This window comes from Pituophis catenifer, unplaced genomic scaffold, assembly GCF_029215685.1.
Source record: "Pituophis catenifer annectens isolate HBS135680 unplaced genomic scaffold, rPitCat1.0.hap2 SCAF_7, whole genome shotgun sequence".
NCBI lineage: Eukaryota > Metazoa > Chordata > Lepidosauria > Squamata > Colubridae > Pituophis > Pituophis catenifer.
Window position 1 is genome coordinate 69,479,217 of NW_027256887.1, and position 23,737 is coordinate 69,502,953.

At 42.9% G+C, this 23,737-nt stretch overlaps 1 protein-coding gene across 3 annotated transcripts in view; it reads left to right on the forward strand.

The window, feature by feature from the left end:
* Positions 1-961: 961 nt before the first annotated feature.
* The window catches only part of LOC139319971 (protein mono-ADP-ribosyltransferase PARP12-like), a 40,324-nt gene continuing 17,548 nt past the window's right edge, over positions 962-23,737 (forward strand). For all 3 annotated transcript variants that reach the window (XR_011600658.1, XM_070948076.1, XM_070948075.1), the window contains exons 1-9: positions 962-1,293; positions 4,200-4,335; positions 6,132-6,396; positions 12,169-12,261; positions 13,500-13,623; positions 16,319-16,514; positions 19,328-19,448; positions 21,011-21,107; positions 21,840-21,921. Coding sequence is in view for 2 of the 3 variants with exons in the window: in XM_070948076.1 (XP_070804177.1) it covers positions 980-1,293; positions 4,200-4,335; positions 6,132-6,396; positions 12,169-12,261; positions 13,500-13,623; positions 16,319-16,514; positions 19,328-19,448; positions 21,011-21,107; positions 21,840-21,921 (1,428 nt within the window). In the remaining variant the exon portion in view is untranslated. The remainder of the gene's footprint in view (positions 1,294-4,199; positions 4,336-6,131; positions 6,397-12,168; positions 12,262-13,499; positions 13,624-16,318; positions 16,515-19,327; positions 19,449-21,010; positions 21,108-21,839; positions 21,922-23,737) is intronic.

Here is a 23,737-nt window from a genome sequence, read left to right on the forward strand (position 1 = left end):
TATTTTAAATTTTGTATTTATATGTTTTATTCTATGGCTGTTCACCGCCCTGAATCCTTCGGGAGTAGGGCGGTATACAAATTCAATAAAATAAATAAATAAAAATAATAAATAGCCCAAAGATGCTTTTTAAAGAGGCAATTGGACTTTCTGGTTTGTTTGTTTTTGCTTTGAAGAGCTTTGAAGACGTTTCGCAGATGCTGAAGAAGCTTCTTGGATGAGAAGCGAAACGTCTTCAAGGGGAAAAAAACAGCAGAAAGTCCAGTTGCCTCTTACAAAAAAAGCACCTTCGGGACCACCATGACCATGGATGACTGAGCCTGGATAGCTCAACAGACTAAAAGCCTGTTATTAACATTCAGCTGCCTGCAATTATTGCACGTTCGAATCTCGCCAGGCTCAAGGTTGACTCAGCCTTCCATCCTTTTTAAGGTAGGTAAACTGAGGACCCAGTTTGTGGGGGCAATAAGCTGACTTTGTATAAAATATACAAAAGAATGAAGGCTATTGCTTAACGCATTGTAAGCCGCCCTGAGTCTCCGGAGAAGGGCGGCATATAAATCTAATTAAAAAAAAAAAATCTCCACAACCACGATCCCTAAGCATAATTCGGGATCTTGTCTACTTGATCGCCTTTCATGAAGAATCCCGGACGAGTCGAAAGCTCGCCTTCCTTTCTCCGGCCCTTCCGACTGTCGATTCGGAAGTAAAAAGTTTCAGTTCTCCCCGCCCTCCATCGCTTAGCAACCCAGCTGCACTTTGTTGTGTCGGGAAGCTCCAGCTTTCGGTTTCATTTCCCCGAGAAGAGAGAGCTTAAAGAGCCGAGTCTGGTCTGGCCCGAGGGGGGTGGGACAAGCGCTCTCGAGAGGCGGGAATTCCGAGGAATCGATCGGCCGGAGGGGGTGGGTGAGTGGGCTGTGGCTCGTAGGGAAGAAGGAAGGGAAGGGAAGGGAAGGGGCGAGAGACTCCCGGGGCCAGGATGGACGCGGTCTTCGCCAAGGAAATCCTGCGGAGGGTCTGCGCCGCGGGCGGCTCTCAAAAAGTCAGCGAGATTAAGACGCGGCTGGACGCGGGACGCCTGGACTCGATCCTGCAGGATAAGACGAAATTCACTTTGGTGACCCGGGAGGATCCCCCTTCGGCGGCCGACAGCGAAGAGCACCGTGTGGTCGTGGCCACCACCGGGGCGCGGCTCTGCCGGGATCACGGCAAAGGGAAATGCGCCGGGGGCTGCCGGCAGCTCCACCTCTGCCGGTACTTTGTCTACGGGGAGTGCCGCCAGCAGGCCGCGAGGTGAGCCCGGCGTCGCCCCAGCTGGGAAAAAGGAAGAGGGTCTCTTGCAAAAGGGAAGGAGGGAGGGAGGAACGGGGGGCGGCAGTCTTGAAACTGTCTCATTTGGGGGGAGTAGAGAGAGGAGACCCGGAGGCGCGTCCCCGGCTGGAGAGGAAGAATTTGGCTTTGCGCGGATCTTGTTTGATTTGCCCATGGAAGGAGGCAGCCGGATGTGGTCTGGAGAAATGCGGGCGAAAGGAATCCGCCCAACCTCGGAGGAACAATTTGCCATTTTCTGTGGAGGGGAATTCCGGCAGAGCGGAAAGCTGAGGGAAGCGGTGCCGGCTTGTTCGCGATTCATTCAGGGGATTTTTTTTTATTATTTTATTTTTGTTTCCCCAGACGGCGACTTTCCATCTCGCTCTGTTTGCCCCACCTGGTTTAGGAGAGAGAGAGAGGAAAAAAAAAAAACAATATTTGGAACAGTGTTTCTCAACCTTGGTAGCTTGAAGATGGATGGACTTCAACTCCCAGAATCCCCCAGCCAGCGCTGCTGGGGGATTCTGGGAGTTGAAGTCCACCCATCTTCAAGCCTCCAAGGTTGAGAAACACTGATTTGGAAAGACGCCTCCCAGTGCCAAATTTTAGGGTCCCGGTTTAGGGTGCTGTTTATGGAAGACCCTTGAAAATTTTCCCTAGGGAGGCTGCACCTTGGGAAAGGATTTTGGTCACCCGAAATGTTTTTCTTTGGTTTGACTTAATAATAATAATAATAATAATAATAATAATAATAATAATAATAATAATAATAATAATAATAATAATAATAATAATTTTATTTCTATACCGCCCTTCTCCCAAAGGACTCAGGGCGGTGTACAGCCAATTTAAAAACACAAGACACAACAATAATTAAAAATTAAAATAATTAAATAGATTTGGCCGATTTAAAACCCCAAAAATTAAAATACCCCAATTTAAAATTATTATATTGACAGCCCTGCCTGGCGGAACAACAGGGTCTTCAGTGCGCAGCGGAACACCCGGAGGTCGGAGATCTTACGTATTTCCGGGGGCAGTTCATTCCACAGGGTTGGGGCTCCCACAGAGAAGGCCCTCCCCCTGGGTGTCGCCAGCCGACATAACTTGGCTGATGGCACCCTGAGGAGACCCTCTCTGTGGGAACGGACTGGTCGGTGGGAGGCTATTGGTGGCAGAAGACGGTCTCGAAGGTATCCGGGTCCTGTGCCATGGAGCGCTTTAAAGGTGGTAACCAACACCTTGAATCGCACCCGGAAGACCACTGGGAGCCAGTGCAGCTCGCGCAGGAGAGGTGTCACGTGGGCACAACGAGGTGCGCCCATAACCACCCGCGCGGCCGCATTCTGGACCAGCTGGAGCCTCCGAGTGCTCTTCAAGGGGAGCCCCATGTAGAGAGCATTACAATAGTCCAGCCGGGAGGTGACAAGGGCATGAGTGACTGTGCGCAAGGCGTCCTGGTCCAGAAAGGGCTGCAACTGGCGGATCAGGCGAACCTGATAAAAGGCCCCCCTGGCCACGGCCGTCATATGCTCTTCTAAAGATAGCCGTGCGTCCAGGAGGACACCCAGATTGCGAGCCCTCTCTGTGGGGGGCAAAAATTCATCCCCAATAGTCAGCGATGGCACCTGCTGACTATATCGGGACGCCGGTAGCCACAGCCACTCGGTCTTGGACGGGTTGAGTCTGAGCCTGTTCCTCCCCATCCAGACCCGCACGGCCTCCAGGCAGCGAGACATCACATCAAGGGCATCGTTGGGGTGGTCTGGGGTGGAGATATACTTAATACTTGCCATGAGTGAAGCTGGGATAACTTTTTAGGTACCGCTGAAGGGAGACGTGTAAAATGGGACTTTCCCAATCCAGCTTTTCCTAAGAAAATGGCACCCCGTTCTAGGCCAGGGGTCTCCAATCTTGGCAACTTTAAGCCTGGAGGACTTCAACTCCCAGAATTCCCCAGCCAGCAAAGCTTTTCCAAAGAAAATGGCAGCCTGTTCTAGGCCAGGGGTCTCCAACCTTGGCAACTTTAAGCTTGGAGGACTTCAACTCCCAGAATTCCTCAGCCAACTGGCTGGGGAATTCTGGGAATTGAAGTCCTCCAAGCTTAAAGTTGCCAAGGTTGGAGACCCCTGTTCTAGGCAGTCCTGGGACCTTTCAGCAGGAAGCTTACTCTTAGGTCCTGTTCTTACCCCTCTGTTTCTGGCCATCCTGTTGACTCTTTTCAAGACTTACTTGAACAGGAAGTGGAATGTTGTGCTTCTTTTAGCAGTTTAAAACAAAGCGTTTCTCGGATTATGTAAGAAAGGAATGAATAACAGAACTGCTAATAACAAAGCTCTGCCATCACCATTTCTCAGTTGACTCTCCCATCGTTCTCCATTTACTTGTTTTACTCAGATCCTTCATTTTCCCCCTCCCCAAAATTTTACCAACATTACAAAATTAGGATTTTTTTAAAAAAATGTGATGTATCTAAAGCATTTATGGGCCAGTGTCTTGTTGGAAGAAGCTTTCTAAACTTGGCAGTCCTATGTACATCAAAAGCCTTGATTTCCAAGGTTTGGGGGTTTTTTAAAGCATCCTGGAATTCCAAGAAAAAATAAATCCATTTTCAGATGAGATCCTCTGATAATTTGCTTGGGTGTAGCTGTACAGATTGCTTAGCATGAAATGGAAATAGTTTGCCATTGCTTTCTTCCTGGATTATATTATTTTTGATTCCTAGATTTTAAATTGCCATTCTTGGAATTCCCACGAAGTCCCTAGGCTTTCGTGATCGGTCTACATGCCACTTTCTGCTGTCTGTTCATGCCTATGAATAGTGTGTAGTTTCAGACTTAAATCTGGATACAATTACAAACCATGTTTAATATTTTCAAAACCTTTAGGAAACCGTGCAAGTTTATCCATGACATTAAGACAGGCCACAACTTATCTGTCCTAAAAGAACATGATCTAGACAACTTAAACTCCGATGAATTATGCCAACTGCTGCTTCAGAACGATCCTTCACTCTTGCCTGAGGTGAGATTATCACACACAATTGATGCTTGCTAGGCAATGAAATTTCCATTGCGCAAGATGTGGCCCATTGAACCATTCTAATTTACTCAAGAAATTCAATGTTGGGAGAATTTCATCTTTTACAGGTAGTCCTCAATTTATGATCACAATTGAGCCCAAGATTCCTGTTGCTAAGTGAGACAGTTGTTAGATAAGTCTTGCCCCATTTCACAACCTTTCTTGCCACAGTTATTAAGTGAATCTGGATTCCTTATTGACTTTGCTTGTTAGAAGGTTGCAAAAGATGATCACATGATCCTTGGCACAACTGCAGCTGTGATAAATTTGAAGTGGCTGCCAGACGTCTGAATTTTGGTCACGTGACCATGGGGTTGCTGCAACCAGTTGTAAATCTGAAAACCGATAAGTCACTTCTTTCCATGGTGGATGAAAATCAATGATTTTTTAAAAAAAAAATCAAAAAAATCAGATTTTTTTTATTTAAATCGGATTTTTTTGATTTTTATCGAATTTATTTTAATAAAAAACTTTTGGGGTAAAAATCTGTTGTAAGATAGTTTTCTATTTAAGACACTTAAATAATTTAGCTTATTCAGCATGAAATGGAGCTTAGTTATGTAGCATGAGGCTGTATATTCTGCAACACTGGGACTATTGGTGAGTCAACAGTGGGTCAAAGGAGTAGCAGAGATGACAGTTGCTCTTTAAAAATTATGATTTAAATCGAGTTGATTTAAATCAAGCCTTTTTACTAGTGATTTAAATCATGATTTAAATTGTGATTTAAATCAACTCGATTTAAATCAAATCCACCCTGCTTCTTTCTGTGCCATTGTAGCTCTGATTGGTCAGTAAATGAATGGTTGTAAGCCAAGGACTACCTGTATTAAGTGGCACTTTTAGTGACTATCAGTGATGATAAATCGGCATTTATCCAGTGATAAACCAGTATTTCTAGTTTGGTGTGGTGGTTAAGGCACTAGGCTAGAAACAGGGAGACTGAGTTTCAGTCTTATCTTGAGCACAAAGCAAACTTTGGGCTAGTCACTTTCTCTCAGCCCTAGGAAGAATGCAATAGTCAACCATGGTGGCCAAATTGCCAAGAAAATTGCAGGAACATGTCCAGGCAGTTGTCAGGAGTTGTCTGGCTTGAAGGCACCATAAGAAACCCCAAACCAAAATGATCTCCAATATTGGGCTTAATATTTTTTATTTTGCTTTCAATCTTGCTTTCAAAGCTTCTATTGAATAAGTGAGGTATAATAATCTTCCAAATAAATGAAGACCATAAATCTAAGGTTACAGCATAGCTAACTTTATAATAAAGAGACATAGTATATACTGTTGGGTTCCTTTAATAAGGCAGTGGAAAATTGCCATTGAGTAGTCTGAATAGGCCACTGGTATCAAACTAATGGCATCATGCTGCCGTCATGTGATGTTTCATGACTTTTTTTTTCCCTTCACGGAGCTGGGGTGGGTGTGGCCTGCGTGTGATGCATCTGGCCTGCGGGCTGCCAGTTTAATCCTCCTGGATAGGCATTTAGGAAGAAAGCAATTTATCAATGCAATTGGTGGTCATAAGTGTACCTTATATACTAGAAGATATGTACCTGGTATTGAGTTAGGATGGTTCCTGGCTCCATTTCTAAATGTCTCTGGAGATGCTTTAATCCCATGGTCTTTGTGAACATTTAGGCATCATTGTGTATTTACATCTTTGCTTGGTTAGAGATAGACTAAGTATATCCATTTGCTTCAAAGATACCAATATAATATTTTCTTCTCTTTGTTAGATCTGTCCATATTACAACAAAGGGGAGGGGCCTTACGGATCGTGCACCTTTAAGAAGATCTGTGTTAAACTTCATATATGCCAGTACTACCTCCAAGGAGAATGTAGATTTGGGAGTAACTGCAGACACTCTCATGATATTTTTAATTCTGATTGTTATGAGAAACTGGAGAAGTGGGGGATGAGCCAAGCTTTGATTTGTAAAATTCCATTGCTCTACAGGAATGTGTACGACATAAAAAACAACACATCTTCAAAATACAAAGGTAAAGTACTTTATCCTGTTTGGAAATGACTGTTGTACTATTTTCAATCTGATGCCCTCGGTGTTGGGAATACAATTCCTAATTTTCCTGGTGTGCCAACGGATTCTGGGAGTTGATATCTTTGCATAATTGGAAAGCAGTAAATTGGGAGGGTTGCACTGTCAGAATCACCTCTCTGCTTAGTATTGTAGCAACTGTGTTTCCCCGAAAACAAGATCCTGTCTTACATTTTGGGGCGCATGGAGCAAGATGGGGCTCCTCTTGCTGGATTACCGGATTTCCAGCTCTGTCTCCCTAACCCTAACCAGAGGAAATGGCAGGGAGTGGCTGCGCATGTGTTTAAATATTTTTGGGGAGAGTTTATTTTCGGGGAGGGCTTATTTTAGCGCATGCGCTTAAAAGCCCGATTGGGCTTACCGTGTTTCCCTGAAAATAGGACAAGTCCCGAAAAGAAGGCCAAGCCTGATTTTTGGGGTGGGCATAAATATATGCCCTCCCCTGAAAATAAGCCTTTATGAAGGGGTGGGCGTGGCCAGCACAGGAGGCAGCCCTTCCCTTCCCCATCGACTCCTGGAGGTTCAGCCCTTTAATTGCTGCCCGCTGACCAGCTGAGCCAGTGAGGGCTGTGCAACTCGGTCCAGATCTCCAGAGCACCTCCCCAGCTGCGGGTCTCCTCCCCCTTTTCCTTCCAATCTTTCTTTACTTGGGATCGCAGCATAGACACACATCCCCAAAATGCTCCCTTCGAAGCCTTCAGCCTTGCAATCCTGGAAGGGCCATCTGTGCTGCAGTCCCAAAGAAAGAACGGTGTGAGTGTGTGTGTGTGTGTGTGTGTGTGTGTGTGTGTGTGAGAGAGAGAGAGAGAGAGAGAGAGAGAGAGAGAGATCCGATCCAACCCTGAATAACTCAGAGAGTTATCCAGGGCTGGCAGCAATGTTCTCTCCGTTCCTCTCCCCCCCCACAACACACACAGAGGTCCCTCACCCTCCAAACCTTCCAAGGCAGCCACATCCCTTCACTAACCTGCTTTCTAGCTCCATTCTCCACCGTCACGTGCAGGGCAAGAAAAATACTCTGGGATTACGGTAAAAACACCTTGCAACTTCACGAGATTTTTTTTCTTCATGAGAAGTTGGAAGGTCTGAACTATTGGTATTTTTTATTTTTACCATAGTCCAACAGACTACGCACAGGGGAGAACAGAGATGGAAAGCAGATTAGTGAAGGAATGTGGCTGCCCTGGGGGGGAGGGGAGGGTTTGGCATTGGTGGCCTGTCTGAAGGGCCTTCAGGTAAACCGATGCATGGCCTTGGGGCAGCTTTGCAGCCCCTGCCTTGCTTTGTTCTCCACTACCCCCACCGCCTTGCTTTGTTCTTTTTTGCAACGTGCAGCCTCTTAAAGTAAGGAGAATTGCAGGCAATTTTCGTTATTGTGAGAGGCTGCACATTGCTTATGGGCAGTGTGCAGTGTTGCATATTCTCTAACGTTGACAAAGGCAGGCCAGGGATGTGTGGGGTGGGGGCCACCCGGTAGAGCCCTGAAAGCAGAACGGGGGGTAAAGAGCTCCTGGCCTGCGCCGTTTGTGGGCGAGGCTGTATGGAGATTAGCTATGACATTTCTTCAAAGCAGCGACCGGCCAGAAAAGGGCAGGTCCTCTCTAAGTGAACGGGTGCGCTGCGGAAGCCTCAGGCCAGGGAGGCAGTGACCGAAAGCGGCGAGACTCAGGACGGGTTCGGCTCACTGCTGTGAGCAAATTTGTGTGCGCCTCTTGGCCAGTTTATCTCGAAGGACAGGGAGACTGTGTGATCAGAGTGCTTGGAGGGGGGTGGCTGAAGGGGTGGGTGGGCTAGGGGAAGTGCCACGCTGGGCCTTTAAGCAGGGCAGGCCTTCGGGGAGGAAGAGGAGGAGGAAGCTGCTGCTCCACCCGCCAAGGACAGCCTCCCTGCTCGGAAGCGGAGGGCGGGGAGGGCCCTGTGTCCAGCGACCGGGAAAGGCTCACACTCGGGAAGCTGTGCCCGCCCCAGCCAGCCACACGATGCAGGCTCAGCCGCCCCTGCACAGTGGGTACTTCCACCCAGTGCTTCGCTTGTGGCAGGTGACGGCCACTGCCCTCACCGCCCGGCATCTCATCTACCCAATCTTCCTGGTTCCCCTCCACCATTTCTCTTGCTGCTTTTGCAGCCTCAATTGGCTGCAAAAGCAGCCATGAATCTTGCGGTCTCTTCTCTCGCCGGGCATGGCAGGGCTTCCTGCCCCTCGCTTCTCCCCCTCCCCACCCCACCTGCCACCGCCAAATTGTGCCCCAAAATAATAAGACTCCCCTGAAAATAAGGCCCTTATTTCAGGGTTCAAAAATATAATACAGGGTCTTATTTTCGGGAAAACACGGTATTATCAGGCTTTGCATTGGGATAACACAAACTTCAGTCTAACATTCACCCATGTCCAAGGAGGTGTGCAAGGATTACATCTGTTCACTTTGCATTATATGACCAGCTTGGTCCTCTCTGAAAATAGAGAGAAAATAATTGCTGGTATTCCATGTTTTCTCAGCTGTGTTGATCAATTATGAAATTGGGAACTGTATTAAGTAGGCTGCATTTGGCTATTTGCCAGTTAGGATTGCATAGTTCAGTTTTAAATAATTTATGGGAAGATGAACATTTGGAAAACTCATTTCTGTCTTCTGCATGATTACTCGGCAGTTACTAGCCATTCTTTTCTTAGCTCAAATTACAAATCCTCGCTTAAGGATGGCATTTGGCCTGGAATTTCTATAGCTAAGTAGCGGAGTCATAAAATGTGACATGTGACTGTATCACTTAGCAACAGCAATTCCGGCGGTCTCCATTTCTGTTGTTGAGCGAGGATCGAGGGTTGTTAAATAAGAATTTCTTTGTGACTTCCTGATGGCCTCTAATAAGCAGAATCATTGGGGAAGCCATCAGGAAGTCACAAATTACAAGTGGCTTGCGAACAAGTAATAATAATATTTATTGTCACTGCACAATATATTTATTTTATTTATTTTATTTTATTAAATTTCTATACCGCCCTTCTCCTGAAGGACTCAGGGCGGTGAACAGCCAGAGGATAAAACACAGAGATACAAAATTTAAAATAGATTAAAACAAATTAAATAATTTAGGCTGAATTTTAAAATACCCCATAATTAAACAGATTAAAATTTGTGTTTAAAATTTAAAATTTAAATTTAAAAAAAAAAGGAGAAGATTTAGGCCAGGCCAGCTTGATGAAATAAAAACGTTTTAAGCGCGTGACGGAAGGTGCGAAGATCCGGGATCCTCCGTATCTCCGGGGGAGCTCGTTCCAGATCATAGGTGCCCCCACAGAGAAGGCTCTCCCCCGGGGGCCGACAGTCGACATTGTTTGGCCGACGGCACCCGGAGGAGCCCCTCTCTATGGGAGCGTACAGGCCGGTGGGAGGCTATTGGTGGTAGCAGGCGGTCCCGTAGATAACCAGGTCCTAAGCCATGGAGCGCTTTAAAGATGGTAACCAAAACCTTGAAGCGCATTCGGAAGACCACCAGGAGCCAGTGCAGCTTGCGCAGGAGAGGTGTTACATGGGAGCTCCACGTTGCTCCCATCACCACCCGCGCGGCCGCACAATGTACAATGAGATTGGTGGAGCTCCCTCAGTGCACCCCCCCAACACAATACAACTCACAGTGGAAACAGAAAATCCCTAACCCAATAAATCATAGTCCTATTACACCAGTGTGAACATGATACACTTTGCGCCGGCCCTGCAATTCCATCGTACTATGTAGTTATGATGTTATTTCGCATTATGGGGTCTAACAGCCCACGGATAAAACCTGTTCTTCAGCCTGTTTGTGTGGCTGGCTATGCTTCTATATCTCCTTCCGGATGGTAGGAGGGTAAAGAAGTGGTGACCAGGGTGTGAGTCATCCCTGAGTGATTTTTCCTCACTGTCTGCAGACAGCTGGTCATTTGCATCTTTTTAGAGCAGGGATGACAACGCTCGCGTCATTACAGTAGTGTTACGTGACGTATGGGGACTTTTTCCCCCTTTGCTAAACCAGGTGTGGGTATGGCCAGAGCATGATGCATCTGGCTCTTGGGCTGGGATTTTGACAGCCCTGTTTTAGAGGATTGTTGGAGGTTTATCTGTGTCCTCAGGGTCTCGGTTTATGAACCTCCATGTGCTTCAACGACCCTCTAAAAGAAGCCCTATCCATTTTTTCAGGGGTCAAAAGAAAATAAGACCAGGTCTTCTTTTTGGGGAAACACGGTAATTCCCCTTTCAGGTGATTGGAAGACAATTTCTGGTCAGGGCAAAAGTTTCTTGGTTGGCTTTCTGTTTGGAATTACTTTGTTTAAGCCACTAAAGACTTCAGAATTTTTGTGACCTATTAACATAGGTTTAGTATTGTGAGGGCTCTGATCCTACTGTCCTTCTCATGGAAGCAGTATTCTGGGACTATGCTCCCATAGTCTTTAGAGATCCGTTCCCAGGTTGATAAGCGTATTAAAGCTGAATGAAGGTTGCCAATAACTCTTCTATTCAAATCTTATCTCACTGTGTGGATGGAATATTTTGTGCATGTGAAATTCTCATGCAAAATTCTCAGACGTTCATTCATTAAGGCACTAAATGAATTTGTTTTCAAGCCGCCAGGCCTGGGGTTTGCCACATCGGGGCGGGAAGGAGCACGGGTGGCGGGAAGGACCATGGTACCTCAGTATCCATTGTTAATTGTTAAGGGAGGCACGATGAATACAAAAAATGGTGAGTACTAAACAATTTTTCCCATAAGGAATATTATAGTAAATCAGAAAGCAGCCAGCACCGATAAGTTCTAGCTCGTGCATTGATACCAAACAAATGGTGAGTACTGGGACAAAATTTTTATGTCAAAATGCATTGAGTACTAAGTTCAATGACTTTCAGTTGAATACCAGAGTACCACTGTATCTACATTTTATCGGTGACTGGAAACTTGATGATTATTTTTTCCTATATTTTTGCTACTTTTTTCTTTCTGCACTTTTAGCTTTTTCTTTTTTCTCGCCCTTTCTGCTTCTTTTCTGTTTTATTTTAGTTTGTATTAGTTTTCATTATAGTTGTTGAAATTTTCAATAAGAAAATTATATAAAGTATAAAATAGTTTATTCATTACAGCATGATTTGTTTTAATCGTGGTTTGCTGACTGGCTCAGTTGATTGGATAAACCATGATACATGAACCACAGGGACTGGATTCACATCCCATACTAAGACAAGACCAAAACTGCATTATAATTTCATGCAATTTTCTCTTCTTGATTGTGTTTGTAAAAGAGGAATCAATTATCCTTGCTGAAAACAATTTATCTGTAAGTTGAGGATTAGAGAAAATATTGCTTAAAACAATACTTTTATTTCTGATGTTAAGAAAGTTTTAGGCCTTCAAATGCTGAGAGAAAGATAGGAGGTGCAGCTCATAAAAACTTGTGCCTTTTAGTAAAATACGTTAGTCCGAAAAGGTGCTCCGAACTCCTCCTGCTTTTTTGCCACCATAGATTAACAGAGCTCTCTTCTTATGGAGTCTTCATGAAATTGAGAAATCCTCTTTGAAGTCATACTCCCACCCATAATCTTTTATCCACAACTTCTATCTGTCTTGGTAATTCTAGAGCTGATCTGAGTACTTACTTTTTCCCTTGAGAGTGATCGGGAGAATTGGAGGAAGTTAAAATAATGTAAATCTTTTGTCATCTTGAGTCAAAATGTATACTTTTCCTTAGAGAGAAGAGAAAACCAAATAGTGTCCACCGCAGACATTGATGAATTAGATACGATTTGCTTATACCACATTAGGAAAAGTTGTAGCTTTCAAGGTAAGTGGGGTAAAACCACTCGGGTTAAGCTTTCCCTGTTTCTGATATGTGATATGAATGCTATCATTTCTCCCTTAGAATCATGGAGTTAGAAAACATCATTTAGGCCAAGGGTGCCAAACTCAAAGCCTGCGGGCCGCTTAGATCTGGTCCATGGGGCCTTCCTGGAAATAGCAAAGGACTGGCCTGTGGTGCCCCTGCCAGTGAAAACGGAGCTTGGGAGGGCTGCGTGCGGCTCTCCTGAGCTCTGTTTTCGCTGGCAGAGGAATGCAGGAGGCCATTGCAGCCAAAAACAAAGATTGTGAGGGTCATGCAGGGCCCTCCCAAGTTCCATTTTTGCTGGCACAGGGTTGCAGGAGGACGTCGCAGCCAAAAACAGCTCTGGAGTTTGTTTTCACTGGCAGTGCGCTCGGGCCACCACAGACGCCCCTGACACGAGTGACATTGAGCTGGCCACGCCCCCGAGGTCAAACTTTGATGCAGCCCTCAATAAAATCGAGTTTGACATCCCTGATTTATGCTGAACCCAATCCTTGCTCAATATAGAAATCCAAAATAAAGGATCCCTAGATTGATGGCTCTTTGGTCTTTATCTGTATGGAGACCATCACCATTCAGAAAAGTGGCTTCCCTTGTCAATCTGGTCTTGGATTTGTGTATTTTCAGATACCACAAAATTGACCTTTAGCATAATTTCAGAGCTGTTTAGATGTAGACCACAGGACTTCTTCAGCTCTGCCTCCATCCACTTCCAATACAGTACCTTCAGTAGAAGAAAAAATGTATTAATTTCACATTTGTGCTGTGAAGTGAGGTTGTCATCTTGCTGTCATAACTTATGTGAGAATGAATAATTAAGAACTAGATCTACCATATTTAGGCTGCAAAGATCTGGACTAATTATTCAGCAAAGAATTATGAGGGCTTACGGTTCTTTTCTTTGCAGTCCAGTTTTGGAGCTCTCTTAGAAACTTGAGGTCTGGTTCGTAATACCTTTGATAATTTCTGATACGTAGCCCAAATCAAACAATATGCAGCTGATGTACTGTTTATAAGTATTTGCAAAAGAGAAAATAAAAGGTCTAAAAATGGAACTTTTGCAAGAGGCTCATCACCCCTCTATGCCAGGGGAGGTGGTGATGGCAATTTCATCAGTACAAATTTCTTACATGTCTCCTTGAAAAATATCTTAATGGATCAAGAATATTATACAATATAACATGGGTTTGTTTATTTAGATAAATGTACCCGAGTTCACTACCATTTGCCGTATAGATGGCAAGTTTTATCTGGTACTGTGTGGAAAGACATGGACAATATGAAGAAAATTGAAAAAGGTTTCTGTGACCCACGCAATGAAAGGTATAAATATAGTAATAATTTGTTCTTACATTAACATGTTCTTGTTTGACTTAAATTGTATTGATGCTACTTGCTACTTTCCTCTACTTTAAATATTTTAATGCATGTTTAACTGGTTTTTTAAATAGTTTGCCTATTATTGTAATATGTCGAAGTGATATGAAACATTTTAATATAGGCTTCCTGTGTAAATTAGAGGTGTGTTGGGGGAGGTTCAAATCAGTTTTGACTCCTGATGAAATTCCTGGAGATATCCATCCAGTTTTCTTGCCAACATTTTCGAGAGTGATTTGCCATCACCACCTTCCTATGTTATTCAACTGGCATAAATCTCACAATCAAAATGCTGTGACGGCAAACCTATAGCACGCATGCCAGAGGTGGCACGCAGAGCCCTCTCTGTGGCACGCGCACCATCGCCAGCTGCTCCATGGTGGGTTCCTTCCGGTTCGGCCCGATTCGACCGAGCCGGTGGCGGTGACGATATGACGTCACCGAACCGGTTTTCTTTTTTCAGGAGCTGAGCCCTCCCACCTCCCGCACCGTATTCTTACCTTTTATTTGCCCCGCCCCCACTCTATTCGCTGCCTCCCGAGTACCAGCTGATTGGCTAGAAGGAAAAAAACTGTTTAAACTCTTGCCGCGGGGCTTCAAAGGGCCGCCCTACAGCTGATCAGTGTTAAAAGGCAGTACTAGTAGTGGTAGACCAGTGCTCTCGAAAAACAAATGGGTAGACCGGAATGCTCCAAAAACAAATGGGTAGACCAGTGCCTCCAAAAATAAATAGGTAGACCGAAACGCTCCAAGAACAAATGGGTAGACCAGTACAGCTCTGCAAGCAGTTAAAAGCCTGGTAGACCAGTACCTCTACTAAATCCTAAAGAATTGTCACATGACCATCAAACCACGCCCACAAAATAGGCCACGCCCATAGAACCGGTAGTAAAAAAATTTAGAACCCACCCCTGAGCTGCTCTTCTGGTTTCCGGCGCACACATGTGTGCCGTCCAGCTGGTCTTCATAGGCGCCAGAGTGCCTGAAAAGAGCCCGAAAAATGGCCAAAAAACAGGCCATTTTTTGGGCCATTTTCAAGTCATTCTTTGGGCCATTTTCAGGCCATTTTTCAGGCCTTTTTGGCAGTTTTTGGGCTGTTTTTTGAACCAAAATGTGCATGGCAGCCAGCTGGTTTTGGGTTTTCGGTGCTCCAGTGTGCGTGCGCATGCTAGAAACCCGAAGACTGGCTGCTGCACACATGCGCCCCGGCCAGCTGGTATTTGGGTTTCCTGCACTCTGGCATGCATGCGCACACACATGCACGCACGTTCCACTTTGGGCACTTTGGTGCTGAAAAGGTTTGCCGTCACTGATCAAAATGTGTGCAATTCTTGATACTTCCAATCATACATAAATCCCATATTGCTTTACTCTGTTTCTGGATTTACATTTACTAAATACACAGTAATCAGGTACAGATAGGAAGTGAGTGAGAAAAGCTAAATCTTTCCTCTCAAGCTTCTTTGTTTGCAAAATGTTTCTCTTCAGTAGAGTTTTTCTTCTCAGACACTGAGGAATATATTAAAGAAGAATGGGGGTGGGGGAGGTAAGGGAATGGTTTATCTCATTCCATATGCAGATCCTAATCTGGATTGGGCTGCTATATATTTACTGCAAGCAGAATCTGAAAGTGGATTACGTGCTTCATATAATGCAACTTTCATAATCATATAAGTTAAACTTAAGATTTTGATGAAGTCAGTACAAAACAGTATAGAATTCATTTGGCCCCAATTTAATCTTGAGTTTTATCAATGAGAATTTCTCCTTTCTCCTCCTTTGAGTTTGCAAAGATGAGAAGAATGAGAAGAATGGAAGAGGAGATTTTCAAATATTTGGTTTTAAATACAAGCTAAGTAATAATAGAGTATTTATCATTAACCTGGTTCTATCCAAGGTTTGAGAGTCTTAGCACATAAAGCTGTACTAATGAAATGCAATGTAAGTTATAAATATAAAAATGATACAAGTCCTTTCAGTTGCTTGTTGCTTAAGTATCATAGAAATGGTCTCTTTTATGACTACAGATTGAATTTTTTATGCTACTGGATTTCTCCTTTAGCATCTCTATTTTTGAAAGCTATCCATCTTTATCCTAGATTTCATTTCTTAGATTTAGTTTTGGGATAAATAGATGGATAGATAGGTAGGCAGGTAGGTAGGTAGGTAGATAGATAGATAGGTAAATAGGTAGGTAGATAGGTAGATAGATAGATAGGTAGGTAGATAGGTAGATAGATAGGTAGGTAGGTAGGTAGGTAGATAGGTAGGTAGGTAGGTAGGTAGATAGGTAGATAGGTAGATAGGGATGGATGGATGGATGGGTAGGTAGGTAGGTAGATAGGTAGATAGGGATGGATGGACGGACGGACGGACAGACAGACAGACAGACAGACAGGACAGAGAGAGACAGAGACAAAGAGAAAAGAAACCATAGTCTTATCTCCCCCTCCCCCATCTAGGCCATCCTGAACTGTGGCACTCAGCATTGGGTATTAATGAACGCTGATGTGTCACCGAAAATGTTGTGGTATGTTACTTTTGACAGGCATGTCATAGTTTACCATCACTGAAATAGGCTAGAACAATTTTTTTTATAAATATATATATATATATCTTTTTAAAATCCCATTGTCCACAGCGTATTCCATTTGGGAGGACCAGAGCAGGCATCCTTCAGCCAATTCAATTTCTCCAGTATGACATGGGGCTCTACTAAAATTAGAAGGCTTTCCACTCCATCTTCTGTGACCAAGCCTCCACACTATATTCTTACAACAGATTGGATCTGGTACTGGAAAGACGAATACAATCTATGGAAAGAATACGGAAAGCAAGTAAGCCTTACTAACATTGAAATCATGTTGTCATCTTCTTCATGCTGTACAGCAGGTTTCTCAACCTTAACAACTTTAAGATGAATGGACTTCAATAGTTTCCCAGCCAGCCAGAGAAGCACAGCTGCATAGTATCCTAATGACTTTGGTACCTTTAATAACTCTGATATTTTTGATAATTTTGATATTGTTCTTGGCTCAGTGGCTAAGATGCTGAGCTTGTCGATCGAAAGGTTGGCAGTTCAGTGGTTCAAATCCCTAGTGCCGCATAACGGGGTGAGCTCCCGTTACTGTCCCAGGTTCTGCCAACCTAGCAGTTCGAAAGCACGTAAAAAATGCAAGTAGAAAAATAGGGACCACCTTTGGTGGGAAGGTAATAGCGTTCCGTGCGCCTTTGGCATTTAGTCATGCCCACAAAGACATATTCGGGCAGCGCTGGCTCTTCAGCTTTGAAATGGAGATGAGCACCGCCCCCTAGAGTCGGGAACGACTAGCACATATGTGCGAGGGGAACCTTTACCTTTTACCTTTAATAAAAATCCAGCTTCCTCTTTTACTACTAAATTAATGCAACATATAAATGGTGGGTTATCCTACCTGGTCCTCCATAAAAAGTGACAGAATAGGTCTGTGTAAGAGCAGTACCTAGATTAGTTACAGGTAGGCCTTGACTTACTACACAACCATTCATTTAGTGGCCATTCAAAGTTATAACACAGTGGAAAAAGTTACCTATGACTGGTCCTCACATTTAAAATTATCGCAGTGTCTCCATTATCATTTGATGATAATTTGGGAATTTGGCAACTGGCATGGAGTTAGGTTAGTTGCAGCTTTCTGGCCACCATTTGTGACCTTCTCAGCTGACTTCCAATAAGCAAAGTCAATGGGGGCAACTGGTTTGCTAAACAACCATGCTATTCACTTAATAATTGTGATTTGCTTAACAATCGTGGCAAAAAAAGGTCATAAAATCAGGTGCAACTCATTCAACAGCTGCCTTGCTTAGCAATGGAAATTCTAACCAGTATTGGAAAAACTTTGTTACCTAAACAGAGAAGCAGTGAAATTAAGAAACAGCAGTACAAAATAGAAACTTTAATAACAAGAACAAAAAAAAAATCAATATCAAAAGTTTTTTTTAAAACATCAAACAAATTAAAAGGGTGTTGGAAAGATGAGGGAACACACTTCAACACTCATAATCTGCAGTGAGGCAACCAATAAAAATTAAACTCTATCACAGGTGGGCGTTTACTGCAAGAGGTGACACGCTGAATTTAATTTCATCTTACAATAAATATTTTTATAAATGATGGGTATCAGGAAAGCCTGATGGTACAAATGGTGTGCAATATTTGGGGCGTAATATTTGATGCTTCAGTATCAGAATAAAGGCCATCACATGCAGAGGTGTTATTCAGCAGGTTCTGACCGGTTCTGGAGAACCGGTAGCGGAAATTTTGAGTAGTTCGGAGAACCGGCAAATACCACCTCTGACTAGCCCTGCCCCCATCTATTCCCTGCCTCCCGAGTCCCAGCTGATTGGGAGGAAATGGGGATTTTGCAGTAACCTTCCCCTGGAGTGGGGAGGGAATGGAGATTTTACAGTATCCTTCCCCTGCCATGCCCACCAAGCCCACCAAGCCACGCCCACAGAACCAGTAGTAAAAAGAATTGAATCCCACCACTGAGCATGTATAATTAAAACATGCTGGCTGATCCATGCGAAAATAGATATGGATCCAAAATCCCTGGCTGTTAAGTTTAGTCTGGACAATGCTGGAAATAAATGGATAGCTGGGGAAACTGCTTCCCAGAAACTGCTTCTCATTTGTTAATCATTCTTGTTTATTGAAGCCAGAATGAAGGCTCAACCACTTCTAATTAGGAGACAGGGTTTTAAGATTTCTTCCTGCTCCAGGGAGAAGATTTCCTGTCCAGTGTCGTAGCTCTCTGTTCTTTCATGGAGGAAGGATTGAAGGTTCAGGAAGAGTAAATTTCACCTCCAGCATTGAGAAGAAAATGGGGCAACCTCTTGCACTGACAATTGGTTACAATAGAGAAGTAATGCTGGGGCTAAGCAGCAAATACATTATGCAGACTGACAGTTGGTTTAGATTCTCCTCCAGGAACAATAAGTGGCATCTTTAACTGGCTACCTTCATGTGTGTCACTTCCTATCTCCATAGTTACCGGCCCCCTTCTTTCCAAAGTTACCCTTTCCAATGGTCAAAACCCATAAATCACAGGTTCTTTTTCCCCCCTGTTTTCGACAAAAAGTTCATAAAGTGTTTCCAGTCACTTATGAATCCAATTGTTGTCTTTTTCCTAATTAAATAAGTCAGTTTTGCCATTTCTGCAAATTCTTATTGTTTTCACCAGCCATTCCTCCATTGTGTGTATTGTCGGTATTCTTTCAATCTTTGTGCATATAATATCACAGTAGTTACCATATACAAAAAAACAATCTTTCAAAACACTTCTCGAATTGTCTATCCATGAGTCACAGATTACCCCCCCCCCGGTTTCAGTTGAACCGAAAAAGGTTTTATATTAATAAAGTTGATAAAGTTGTTTGAAACCCAAATATTCTGGCTTTCTTTTTTTTTTACAACTCCACCAAGTACGATAAAATGACCCTTCAAGTTTTCAGTATTTCCAACATAAATTTGAATCTGCTTTAAACAATCTAGAAATAGATAACTCATTCCTAATTCTTAAGGAAGTCCTTTTTTAAAAAACAAAATTCAAAGAAGCTAGATTTCTCTGGAGTGATGTGCAAATGCTTGTGTTTGGTTCTGTGGTATCAGGATGATGATCATACTGCTGCTACTGTGACCAGCTTTGACTTGGAGAAAGCCTACCAGTCTGAAGCATTTACGACCCTCAAGTTCTCGGCTGGGACCCAGAATTATGAGATTGATTTTAAAGGTGTGTTTTCCCTCTTGTATCAGATGAGTTGTTTGGAAATAGCACCAGATAAAACTCCATGTTGATCTGCCTTGGCCATAACATTTGGTTCCTTTAGCCTAATATTGTCTATTAGGAAGAAAGGTCCATCTGATTAGAAATCAAGCAAGCAGATTTTGTATTAATAAACTTGGATATAATTAAGTTATCCTGGTTCTTGAAATTGTTTCCTCAATGCCCTTTTCATGGTCTTAAGGATACCTAATATCATTATTATACATCACAAAAACAAACAAACAAGCCAACCCTTCAGACTCCCTTGTTTTATACAGATATTGTCGCTGTGGCTGTCCTGAGCTTCAAACAAGTAATTATGAATTGCTCCATTAGCAACAGCAGTTAGGCTTATACACCGCACCATAGTGCTTTACACAATGGGTGGTTCACAAAGTCAACATTATTTGCATATTGCCCCTAACAATTTGGGTTCTCATTTTACCAACCTCGGAAGGATGGAAAGTTGAGTCAACCTTGAATCCTGTCAGGATTGAACTCCAGGCTGTTGGCAAAATTAGCCTGCAATACTACATTCAAAGACTGTGCCACCCGAGATCCTTACTCATTACCCGCAAAGATATGTTCAAATTGTCCCCAGTTTGGTTGTAAAATTGAGTAGGATTACATAGTGATAGAAAGCAATTTGTCTTCAAATCAAATGGTCTTCACAAAGGTGCTGTGATTGAATGACTATGCACCTGGCTTAAACATAGCTGTTTAAGGTGGTTAAAGCTGTTATGTAAAGTCCCCCCAAAAACCCCTCTCTATTATATCAGTGTGAATTGCTGGTGAATCGTACATCTCTATTAATCAGGTCCAACTGATTTTGATCATCTTCTAGGCCCAATTTCATGGATAATATCATCTGAGTTTGTAGTTTCCTAAGCAAAGGAGTTCTGAGGGTCTCTGCTTGAGTGGCCTTGCTTGACAAATAACTTTGATCTTTAAAGCATTAATATAATTTGGAATCAGGATTGTATAAGAAAGAGAATAAGTCAACTTGGATCCTTTGATGTCTTGGTTAATAAAATATTTTTTGAATATAGTAAGGAGTTTTGAGATAAGCAGGTAAGGCTAGGTCACCTTGACTTTCCGCTTGATTTTAAGGATAGATTTTTATTTACACCAATTTTCAATTAAACATCAAATTGGAAACTTGGTAAGTCAGATCAGTGGGCAGAAGGGGGTTTAACATGCCTTAGATAAAGATAAGCAATATTTGGGACCAGAAGCACATTTGATATTTTGTAGGCAGAAGGATGCCTACAAAACGTGCAACATGTAAGAGTTTCAAGAGAAGCTGGAGAACAAAAAAGGGGCTCTTTGAAAGCTTGATGTCAGTGGTTTAAAAAAAGGTAGTCACAGCCCCTCTTGCATTGCTCTTATCTGGTCTAGATAAGGGCGAGCTTTGTTCTGCCTAGTGTTTCACCTTCTTAGAATCCAGCTAGGATCCTAGACAGATTTTGTTTTCATTCTTAAGGCACAAATTCAATGTTTTGAGAGATGTTTATGTGGGCATTTTTCAGCCATGAAACAGAAAAACCTCAAATATCACACAGAAAGAAATGTTTGTAGACGGCCTAGGTTTGTGTCTACGGAAGATGTGGAGAAAAAGAAAAGCAGGTTGGTGACTAGTTTTTGTGTGTGTGGGGGGGGGGGTGTGACTTCATAATTTGGTTCGTAATTTGGAAAGTAATGTATGTGCTTCTGTATGTGTCTAGATCTCTAGAACATTATGTTTTTCCTTGGGTTTCCATTAGTCCAGAGTAGTACATTTTACAGACCATCCTGATTGATTTCCCCAATCTGGTTCCTCCCAAGATACTGGTCTAACACCAGTAAAATTCCTAGCAAGTTGTCAATTCTGCAGAAATGGGAGGCCAGAAGTTTGAGGAAAGCCAGTTTAAGCCAAGAAAAAAGGACAGAAATGACTATTATGACATACCCACTATCTGCATGGCCTGAAGAGAAAGCTAGTGCAGAACTCAAAGTTCAAGAATAGATAATGAGGTGCACTGGAACTCAAGGATAATCACAGGATTGGTTTTTTTTTTAAAAAAAAGTTCTTTCTAAATGACAGCCATGATGGTGTGGTCAGATTTTTGCCTGTTTTCTTAATGTGCATTTTAGGTGGGGATAAAACTAAGTGCTCTCAATATAGACCAAGAATAAGAAAAGAAGCTCACTCACACATCACTCAAAGTATTGCTGGTTACTTCAATTTCCCCTCCTTCATTCTTGCTCCAAAGTCACATTCCGAATCAGAATTCCTTGACTTTACTTGATGAATATTTTTTTTCTTTGCATTATATAAAAGAGAATGTTGATTAATTCTGCAATCTCTTTATTTACAAGCAAAACAGAGCAATCAAAGGGAAGCGCTACAAACATTCCACCTCACTGGGACCAGACAGCTTTACCAGAACTGGGATATAAGGTAGGTTTTACTAAATTAGTAGATGGTTCTATATTCCCAGTACAGTCATTCAACTCAGAATGTTCGGCAGGTTCTGCTTTTATAGCCCATCATTATTCTGATTTTATTAATCCTTTATTTTGAATGTTTTGTTTGAATTCTTTAATGCATGTTTTGAGGAAGTAAGAAGTTTTTATTCTACCTCTTTCTCTGTGTGAGGGTGTTATCAGAGAGTGTACTCTAATAAAATTTAAATTATCAGTCCAGTAAACACCAGCAATGGAAAATTTCATATCAGCCACAAAACTCAGATCCAGTAATGTGAATAAGGGTGAATTTGTGTCTTCAATTAACTCTTCTTCTGCCTTCTCAATCTCTATAAAATAAAGAGTAATGTAGCTTGATGATAAGTAGGTTACAGAAACAAGGAATGAAATTGGTGGCTAAGGTCAGAATTATGCTGTGCTGGAAAGACTGAGGCTAAAGGCTTCTTCATATGGGAAGGATGCCTACAGAGTGATTTGAGGCCAACCTACTTGATTTCTGGCCTAATCTATATCATGGGGTTGATGTTGGATTGAAACTGAAGTGAGAGTCCTATATAAGGCAATTAACCATGAAATAAGCAACTCTGCAACGACACCTTTCTCAGAGCAAGTCAGCTAAGCCTGAGGAAAGAGAGAATGAAGGCCTCCTCCTACTGATTTGGCAGTCACAGAGATGGGGATTTCCTGTGGGAGCTTCCTTCCATCCTTTTGAATGTCATGGACCCCAAAGTAGATTAGCCCCATTTTTAAGCCTACTAAAGACTTTTTAAAAGTTTTTGTTGCTTCAGAGGGCCTTCAGAAATTGAATGTGTTGGCCCTGAGGAAGCTGTTTCATCTAAAGTTGTTATATTTCATGTACCGTACTTTTTGGAGTATAAGACACATTTCCCTCCCCCCCTAAAAGAGGGTGGAAATGTTTGTGCGTCTTATACACCGAATACAGCAATTTTTGGCCTCCTTAACCCCTCCCCCAGTGTGCCCCATTTTCACCAAAAAGGGGCACACAGAGGGTTTGGGAGGCCTGCAGAGTGCTCCTGGGGGCCAGGGAGGGCAAAAACCGGACGCACGGAGGTCAAAAACTATTTTTTTTTCTTGTTTTCCTTTTTGAAATCTTAGTGTGTCTTTACTCCGGTGCGTCTTATAGTCTGAAAAATACGGTAGTCTTTTTAAATATTTTAGCAGCAGGACACATCATATGTTTTTTCTGTATTTCACACTGTATATTGCTTAGAGTCACCCAGACTGAAGTGGTATAACATAAATCTTATGAGTAAAATAAAAGTTCCTATTTTTCAAAATGACCTGTTGGGAATCAGACACTGGGAGAACTCAGAATAGGCCCAAGCTGGATCAGATGTTGTTCTACAACTTCATTTAGGTAGGGCAGTTGCTAAACCCTCGAGAAACAAGAAAGAACTTGTTAGAAATTTCTGTGGTTTTTCTTCTAGGTAGTCACTAGGCAGAGAGAGGAAATTCAATTCTCAGAGAGTTCAGATCTTTTAACTTCTTGAACCAGAGAGACATTATCCTCTTGCTATTTGAAGTGCTATTCAGCATCAGGATTAAATGTGGACACTGATTTAAACATAGCATTGTGAGAGGAATATGCAGGAGGATGGCTCATTGTCTTAGGTCTGTGATGGCGAACCTATGGCACGCATGCCACAGGTGGCACACAGATCACTCTTTGCAGGCAAGCGAGCCATTGGCCCAGCTCAGTTCCACCGCACATGCGCCAGGGGTGGGTTCTACTTATTTATTTAATTAATTAATTTATTTTATTATTCATA